The 9,888-nt window shown below is 35.0% G+C and overlaps 1 protein-coding gene across 1 annotated transcript in view; it reads right to left on the minus strand.

Moving 5' to 3' along the window:
* Positions 1-6,577: 6,577 nt before the first annotated feature.
* Positions 6,578-9,888, minus strand: part of eng (endoglin) — a gene marked incomplete at its 3' end in the record, with an annotated part of 55,325 nt that continues 52,014 nt past the window's right edge. Inside the window, 3 exon segments of the mRNA NM_001442781.1 lie at positions 6,578-7,560; positions 8,218-9,514; positions 9,568-9,750. Coding sequence (NP_001429710.1) covers positions 9,614-9,750 — 137 coding nt within the window.

Here is a 9,888-nt window from a genome sequence, read left to right on the forward strand (position 1 = left end):
GCATTGTCCTGCTCTTCACATCCACCTGATGATAAAGGAGTAATTCACAGAAATACACTTGAGGATTAAAGAAAACAATTCATCTGGATGCTTTTCTCAGAAGATCGTGTCTTAAAATGATTTTGGAAATGTGGTGCATGAATGCTCTCACTGTTTTTCTTGAGTTTTTGACGTCAAACATCTAAACATTCCTAAGTTAAGAAGCATTTTCTAGACGAGCAAACAACATTTTGTGTCAAAAATAAGCGAGTTTTCCTTAAAACAACTACAATAATATTGTTTTTGCTTCGAAATAACATTATTTTGCTTGTTTTAAGGAAACAAAATCACTTAATTTTAACTCGTTTCTGAAAACAAAACAATATTTGTCTATAAAATACTTCTTGATTTAATCATTTTAAGATATTTGGAGTAGACACGTGACAGAATAAAAAAGAAAAGCATTTTTACACTCAAAACAATGGTGTTTGCTGTTTGTTATACGCTGAAACAGCACAGTTCTTGAGTTGTTTTGAGGGACAACTTAATTGTTTTATTTTCAATCCACTTAAATTTGTAAAATTAAACTAATTAGTTAACTTAATTCTCTCATGTTAGGGTAATTCCCTCAACACAAATCTATTTCATGCAACCCCGTATTTTTGACAGTCTAATTTAGGGTCACTTTTGGCTTTTTACTGTATGGAATAGAGCAGCGTGAACATTCTGCTCAACATCTCTTTTTATGTTCTACGAACTAAAAAAAAAAGTTAAAAAAAATTCAAATTGTGTTTTTTTTTTTTTTTAATTATCAAAATAATCTTGTTTTCACTTTGAAATAACATTATCTGGCTTGTTTTAAGAAAACATAATAATATTTGTCTATAAAATGCTTCTTGATTTTAAGATTTTCAGATATTTGGAGTAAAAACGAGACAAAATCTAAGTAAGAAAAGCATTTTTACACTCAAAACAATGTTGTTTGCTGCTTATTCAAACTACTTAAAATAAGCTGAACAACACAAATCTTGTTTGTTTTCGGGCACAACTTAATTATTTTAAGTTCAATGAATGAAATTAAAACTAACTTAAAATAAAACTAATAAATTAACTTAATTCCTTTTGGGTTGTTTTTTACAGTGTAATTCAAGGCCACTTTAGGCTTTTATTTTGACTTCTGAAAACAAAACAATATTTGTCTATAAAATGCTTCTTGATTTAACCATTTTAAGATATTTGGACAAGAAATGAGTCAAAAAATAAGTAAGAAAAAAGTAAGAAAAGTATTTTTGCTGTGTGAAACACTCAAAACAATTTCAAAGATACACATTTTCTGTTTGTTCAAATTACTTATATAAAATAGGCTGAAGTGATGTAATTATTAAGGTTTTTAGGTCCAATCCACTTAAATTTGTAAAAAAATTAATTAAGTTAACTTAACTGCTTTATGTTGTCATAACACAAATCTATTGTGTGAAACCCAGTATTTTCTACAATGTAATTTAAGGTCACTTTTGGCTTTTACTGTATGGAAAAGAGCAGTGTGAACATTCTACTAAACATCTTTTTATGTTACATGAATCTAAAAAAGGCCAAAGAAATAATCCAGAGTCAAAAATTTGTTTTTCCTTAAAACAAGCAAAGTAATCTTGTTTTTGCTTTGAAATAGCATTACTTAGCTTGTTTTAAGGAAACAAAATCACTTCATTTTGACTCATTTTCTGAAAACAAAACAATATTTTTTTTTATTTATTGTCTAGAAAATGCTTCTTGATTTTAACATTTTTAGATATTTGGACAAGAAACGAAAAACACTAAGCATTTTCAGTGTGATATAAGGTCACTTTTGGCTTTTTTGTATGGAAAAGAGCAGCGTGAACATTTTTCTAAACGTCTCTTTTTATGTTCCACACATTTAAAAAGCAAATCAGGTTGATTTTTGCTGTGTGATAGACTCAAAAAAATTTCAAAGATACACATTTTCTGTTTGTTCAAATTAGTTATATAAAATAGGCTGAAACAATGTAATTATTTAAGCTTTTTAGGAGACAACTTAATTGTTTTATGTTCAATCCACTTAAATTTATAAAAAAAAAAAAAACTAAGTTAACTTATTTGCTTTATCTTGTCTTAACACAAATCTATTGTGTGAAACCCAGTATTTTCTACAATGTCATTTAAGGTCACTTTTGGCTTTTACTGTATGGAAAAGAGCAGCGTGAACATTCTACTAAACATATCTTTTTATGTTACATGACTCTAAAAAAGGTCAAAGAAATAATCCAGAATCAAAATTTTGTTTTTCCTTAAAATAAGCAAAGTAATCTTGTTTTTGCTTTGAAATAGCATTACTTAGCTTGTTTTAAGGAAACAAAATCACTTCATTTTGACTCATTTCTAAAAAACAAAACAATATTTTTTTTTATTTATGGTCTAGAAAATGCTTCTTGATTTCAACATTTTTAGATATTTGGACAAGAAACAAAAAACACTAAGCATTTTTCAATGTAATATAAGGTCACTTTTGGCTTTTTTGAATGGAAAAGAGCAGCGTGAACATTTTTCTAAACGTCTCTTTTTATGTTCCACACATTTAAAAAGAAAATCCGGCTTGTAATATCATAGGGAATTATCTCCATGATATTTTATATGGTGAACTACTCCTTTAATTTAATAATTGTCTGTTGTTTCTTGTGTTTTTCTCACATGCACAAACATATAAAAGTAATCAACACAAATGCATGAATACATTCACATGAAGATGTTTAGTATACGGTTGTAAAAGAAGCTACATCATCACAGAGTTGTTGTGTTTGTTGGGCTCATTTTCACTGGATGTTAAATGTAAAAAATAATTCAACATATATATATATATCTATATATACTGTATAGGAATGTGCTATATACTGAACCTAGCGCAGCTACTGTACATACAGTCACACAGAAAAGTCGATGAGCCTCATTTAAGGCTTAATAAAATATATTTTGCCACTCAATGACAACTAAGTTACAAAAATGAAATAAACATACTCTGTAATATTTGGTTACTGAGCGTTTGATTTGACGATATGATGTTTGAAATCTCATGAAAATGATGCGACGGCTCATATTTCACCCCCAAATCAAGAGAGAAGTGACGCTTCGGCTATTCAGAGGATCTATAATACATTCGGCTGTAATGAAACAGAGCATTTGTAGGATTCTCAATGCTTTCTGGGTCAATATTTTAGCTAGAATTAGGGAAAATAATCACTGTAACCGCCAAAAAAAAAAAGGTTATGTCTTATATTTTTAGTTCAATCAACAGCTTTTAATTATTTATGCTATTAATTATGTATAACTGAAAGAATTAGTCTGAAACTGGATTATTTGTTTGTAAAAAGTACATAAAAACATTTGTCGTAAACGTTTTTACAGTGAATAAAATGAATTGTCTTCGCTGCAAAAATGCATACACTATGAAGTACTCCAGTCATTACTGTTTGTATTATTATAACCGTTATTAATAATAACAATAATTAACATTAGAGTGATTTCTAAAGGATCACGCGACTCCATGTGAGGCCACAGTGCTAACCGCTGAGCTGCCCGGCTTTAAAATTGTAATATATTTGTCACGGTATGGTCATGGTATTTACATGGATCGCTAATGGACTACAAATCAACCATTTCATGGACTACAAGATCCAGTCATGCACCACACACACACACAGCAGTTCCCAATCCTGACTGATTGCATACACACAGCTGGAGGATTGTCAAAGACTGATTATTTAAGCAGCACACACACACACACACTGTTGCTGAGTCTTGTTTACTGCATTGTGGCTTGCTATGCTGTGCACCCTCGCCTTGTTTGTTTGTTTGTTTGTTTACGACTCTGGATTGCCTGTGTATATCTGCTTACTCCAGGTTTGACCTCTGCTTCCCTGAGCATTCTCTGTTTAATAAACCTGCATTTGGATCAACGTTGTCAGCGTCACATCATGTGACAATAATATTTATCAGGAAAATGCTTTTTGATCAAGGGATTTTTTGATATTCAGACTAAAAACAAGGCAAATACTCTAAGGGAGAAAGCAACTGTTGTGTTTCTGCATTGATTTGGGAGTTATATAGGACACCCTCGCTCAGATTTCGTGAGATTCAGCCACTTTATCTAGTGTTGGTCAAGCAAATATTTCAGAAATCTACATCCACAGACACTCAGAGGTAGCCATTTCCCAATCTGTCCCACAGGAGACAGCCGATTCAGTAACAACACAACAAATATAATGTATAAAAATAAAGGTAAAGAGCTGTACTGTTGCGGCTAGTGCTATAATCTAAACAAAACATTAATACTCCATGAAGAAACTTGTGTATGAGGAAATTCTCTTTGCATTGGATGAACTTTGTTTTGTTTTTTTCTTATCAGGGCGGTATGGTGGCTCAGTGGTTAGCACTGTGGCCTCGCGGAAAAAAGGTTGCTGGTTCGAGTCCCAATCTGGGTCAGTTGGCGTTTTTGTGTGGAGTTTGCATGTTCTCCTGTGTTGGCGTGCGTTGCAGCTGGAAGGGCATCCACTGCATAAACCGTGCTGGATAAGTTGGCGGTTCATTCCGCTGTGGCGACCCCTGATATATAAGGGATTAGGTCAAAGAAAAATGAAAGAACGAATGAATGAAATCATCAAATGCCAATAAAAAACCTTTATATTTTAATAAAACATTGTTTGAGGAAGTCTTATAGCGAGGGTGTTTGTTCCCTTAAAGGGACAGTTCACCCAAAAATGAACCTTTACTCACTATTTATTTTCCTTCATTCATTCATTTTCCTTCAGCTTAGTCCCTTATATATCAGGGGTCACCACTGCAGAATGAACCACCAACTATTCCAGCATATGTTTTACGCAGCGGATGCCCTTCCAGCTGCAACCCAGTACAGGAAAACACCCATACACACTCATTCACACACACACACACTCATACACTAGGGCCAACGTAGTTGATCAGTTCCCCTATAGCGCATGTGTTTGGACTGTAACCGGAGCACCCGGAGGAAACCCACACCAACAAGGGGAGAACATGCAAACTCCACACAGAAACACCAACTGACCCAGCCGGGACTCAAACCAGCGACCTGAGTGCTGTGAGACCACAGATCCTGCCAGTACTCTACCTCAAAGTATTTCCCAACATTTCTGAGTTTCTTTCTTCTGTTGAACACAAAAGAAGATAATTTGAAGAATGCTGTTGACTATCGACTGCCACAGTAGGGAAAACAAATGGAAGTCAATGGTTACCGGTTTCCAACATTCTTCTAAATATCTTTATTTGTGTTCAAGAGAAAAAAGAAACTCATAAATGTTAGAAATGAGTAGAGAGTGTGTAAATGATGACAGGGTTTTCAGTTTGGGCTGAACTGTCCCTTTAAGGCAATGTGGTTACACTGCGAAAAAAACAAACAAAGCTTTTCTTACTGAGAGTTTTTTGTATTGTTTTTAATCCAAATATCTCAAAATTCTTAAATCCAGACGCATTTTCTAGACAAAATATATCGTCTTGTTTTAATCTGTCAAAACAAAGTGGGGTTTTCCTTAAAACAAGCTAAATAATCTGCCAATGGAGGAAGCAGAATAGTCTTGTTTTTCATTTTGAAGTTAGATTATTGCCCTCACCCCATTTGCAGATTATTTATCCTGTAGTCTCATTTCTGAAAATAAAAAACTCATGCAAGGGGTCATATTTCACCAGGGGCGGATTTAACCAATCAGCAAGCTAAGTTTATTAATACTGTATATATTAATTATACATGACATCATTTTCTATCAGATTTAGTATGAGGAGGGTATAAAAAATCTCATTTGAACTTAATCATCCACCCTCAATCATGGAGCAGCCCAGCAGTCAAATCGGTAAAGACTTGGTTTTAATTGATTAGTTAATTAGATTTGAATTTGAGTTTTCAGTTGTACAGTAAATTCATTTTAAGTAAACAAATCACTTAAAACTTGTAACTTTCCTTTCTTTTTCATTACCTTATAACCTATTTTAACACATTTTTATTCTTATTTTTATAATTCTGATTATTTGTTTTTATTTTCTTACACTTGTCTCTTTTATTCCTGTTTATGTAAAGCACTTTGAATTGCCACTGTGTATGAAATGTGCTATATAAATAAAATTGCCTTGCCTAAAAAGTTTTACAGGATGCTTTACATGCAATTAATAAATAATGGTGCATTTTTGAATGCATTTGGAATTGCTTAGGGCTCCCAAATCACTAAACCCGCCCCTGTTTTTCACCCCGGAATCAAGAAAGAAAAGAAATAGGGTCGATCAGAGCATATATAACACATTTTGCTTATATATATATATATATGCATTTTGGATATTGTTTTGGTCAACATTTTAGTTATAAGTAGAGCAGTAAACACACAGTAACTTAGATGACTGCGCCTGTTGTTGTTTTTTCAGTCAATAAGACTCACAAAAAACATTGAATTAAACTATGTAGAACTAAAACGAACTGTTTGAAACTCGTCTATCTCATTAAAATAAGTGTATAAAACACTGATGCCAAAATAAAGAGAGTTTTTACATATATAAAAGGCAATCAAATCTGCCAATAGGGGAAGCAGAATAATCTTGTTTTTCTTTCGACATAAGATTATTGGCAGATTATTTAGCTTGTTTCAATTAAAAACTCTCTTCATTTTGACTCATTATTTCTGAAAACAAGCCAACATGTGTTACTTGTAATGGAAATGCTTCTCGATCTGGGAATTTTGAGATATTTTGGACTAAAAACAAAACAAAAACTTGAAAAGCATGAGTTTTAGCAGTGTATGGAAATAAATATGAGATATGAAGGGAAAACACGAATAAACCCACGCTGTCTTTCATCGCCCGTGTCCAATAGTCAGCTAAGGTTGCTGCATTGTCAGTCCTCAGTGGAGTGTTTTGGAAATATCGGGGCGGTCTGACGTTTATTTGTTCGTCTCTTTGAGCCGCATTTAGCGGTGCGTCAGACCGCTTTGTGTCTGTGAGATCTGATTGGCCTCCGTCAGAGAAAAATGCCACCAATTTCCTGTTAGTTCCTGGGGGTTATGCGTTGTTTTTCCTGTCTCTGGGAGCCGAGGTTTTCCTTTTTATTTTTTTTGTTCTGCGTCCCCGCTGACTTCCTGAGGCCGATGAGCCGTTTGAGGCCTGTTCAGCACATTTGATCCGTCTGCAGTGTGTTTGCGGTGCCGATTTTTAGTTTTCGTGGCCATGTTAACAGCCTTCCCACTGCATGCAGTCACCGTCCGAAAATTGTGTTTAATAAAGTAACGTGTGTCCTGTTTTTGCACTGTTCAAAATAATTAGCATTTATTGACTGACATGGATATCAATTTCTTTACACGCTGCTGAAAATGCTCGTCTTACTGAGAGTTTTTGTCTTGTTTCTAGTCCAAATGTCCAGATATTCTTAAACCAAGAAGCATTTTCTGGACAAGTTCAAAATATAGTCTGATTTCAGACATAATGAGTCAAAATGAAGTGAGTTTTTAATTGAAACAAGCCAAATAATCTGCTTAATTATAGGGTGAGAAAAATAATAAGTGTATTGTGTGATCCTGTTGGCTGAATATTTTGCTTGTTTCAATTAAAAACTCACTTAATTTTGACTCTTCATGTCTGAAAATAAGACAATATGTCTGTGTTGTCAAGAAAATTCTTCGACTAGAAACAAGACAAAAACTCTCAGTAAGACAAGCATTTTAGCAGTGAAGTCAATGGTGACAGGTTTTAAACATTCTTCAAAATATCTTCTTTTGTTTTTTTTTTCATACAATCGAAAGTCAGACAGGTTTGGAACAAGTGAATCAAGTCATTTTCATTCAGCTTAGTCTTTTATTTATTTTTTCATGGCCATGTTAACAGGTTATAGCCTTCCTACTGCATGCAGTCGTGGTTTATTGTGTTTAATAAAGTATCGTGTGTCCTGTTTTTGCACTGTTTAAAATAATTAGCATTTATTGACTGACATGGATATCGATCTCTTTACACGCTGCTGAAAATGCTCATCTTACTGAGAGTTTTTGTCTTGTTTCTAGTCCAAATGTCCAGATATTCTTAAATCAAGAAGCATTTTCTGGACAAGTTAAAAATATAGTCTGATTTCAGACATTTTAAGTCACAATTTAGTGAGTTTTTTATTGAAACAGACCAAATAATCTGCTTAATTATAGGGTGAGAAAAATAATCTAATTTCCTCTATGAAATAAGTGTATTGTCTGATCCTGTTGGCTGAATATTTTGCTTGTTTCAATTCAAAACTCACTTAATTTTGACTCTTCGTGTCTGAAAACAAGACAATATGTCTGTGTTGTCTAGAAAATTCTTCTTGATTTCAGAATATTTAGACGTTTGGACTAGAAACAAGACAAAAACTCTTAGTAAGTCAAGCATTTTAGCAGTGAAGTCAAGGGTTACAGGTTTTTAAGCATTCTTCAAAATATCTTCTTTTGTTTTTTTCATAGGAACGAAAGTCAGACAGGTTTGGAACAAGTGGACTACTCATTTATTTAGATTCCTTTGGCTTAGCCTCTTTATTTATCACGGGTCACCACAGCGGAATGACCCACCAACTGTTCCAGTATATATTTTACACAGCGGATGCCCTTCCAGCTGCAACCCAGTACTAGGAAACATCCACAGGTTGACTAAATGATGACAAAATGTTCATTTTTGAGTGAACTGCCCCTTTATAAGGAGGCGTGTCCCCAAACCCCACCCCTAAACACAACCATAATTGGTGGATGAGCAATTCACATCATACAAATCCATCTGATTTAGCCAGTATATCACTATATTTATCACTATATTTAGCCGATATAGATGGATTTGTATGATGTGAATTGCTCATCCACCAATTAGGGTTGTGTTTAGGGTTGGGGTTTGGGGACACGCCTCCTTTTAAAGGGGCAGTTCACTCAAAAATGAATCATTTAGTCAACCTGTGGATGTTTCCTAGTACTGGGTTGCAGCTGGAAGGGCATCCGCTGTGTAAAATATATGCTGGAACAGTTGGTGGGTCATTCCGCTGTGGTGACCCCTGATAAATAAAATGGCTAAGCCGAAGGAAACTAAATGAATGAGTAGTCCACTTGTTTCAAACCTGTCTGACTTTCGTTCCTAAGAAAAAAACAAAAGAAGATATTTTGAATAATGCTCGAAAACCTGTAACCATTGACTTCACTGCAAAAAACGCTTGTCTTACTGAGAGTTTTTGTTACTGAAAGCTACGATATCATTGGCTGCTTTAACATGGACGTCAGTAATCTAATTATTTACCTTATAATAAAGTCACGTTAAGGTCATCAAAAGTAGTTGTTTACATGGTCGACTCGTAATCAGAGTGTCGTCTTAATCATATTAAAACTCGAGTATCGGTGTCCATGTAAACATACTCATTGACTGCATCTGGACCGCACACACACTGCAGACCTCATGTGAAACTGGCGTGAGGTTTGAGGTTTCTGGTTTCTCCATTTCAGGACGGGGTTGTGCCATGCTGCTGGTGGGTTTCAGATTCCTCCTGTTGGATCAGGACGGGGTTATGCCATGCTGCTGGTGGGTTTCAGACTCCTCCTGTTGGATCAGGACGGGGTTATGCCATGCTGCTGGTGGGTGTGCTCTGGGTGCTGCCGATGCTGGCGTTGGCGCTGCTGTTCTCGGATGGAGACGGGTGGGTGGGCACTGGCTGGCGTTTGGTCAGACCACACGGGCATCCGGATATGGAGAGGACTGGACAAAACACAGAGCCAATGAATGAGCGCAATCAAGAGAAACAAACACAGCAGACTTCCCTGGCGACTATCAGATGAAGCCATCGCAGCGTGGAGAGGAAATGCACTGGAAGCCAAACCATCGAGTGCCTGCTGT

The sequence above is a fragment of the Danio rerio genome, chromosome 5 (genome assembly GCF_052040795.2).
Source record: "Danio rerio strain M-AB ecotype USA chromosome 5, GRCz13ab, whole genome shotgun sequence".
Classification (NCBI taxonomy): domain Eukaryota; kingdom Metazoa; phylum Chordata; class Actinopteri; order Cypriniformes; family Danionidae; genus Danio; species Danio rerio.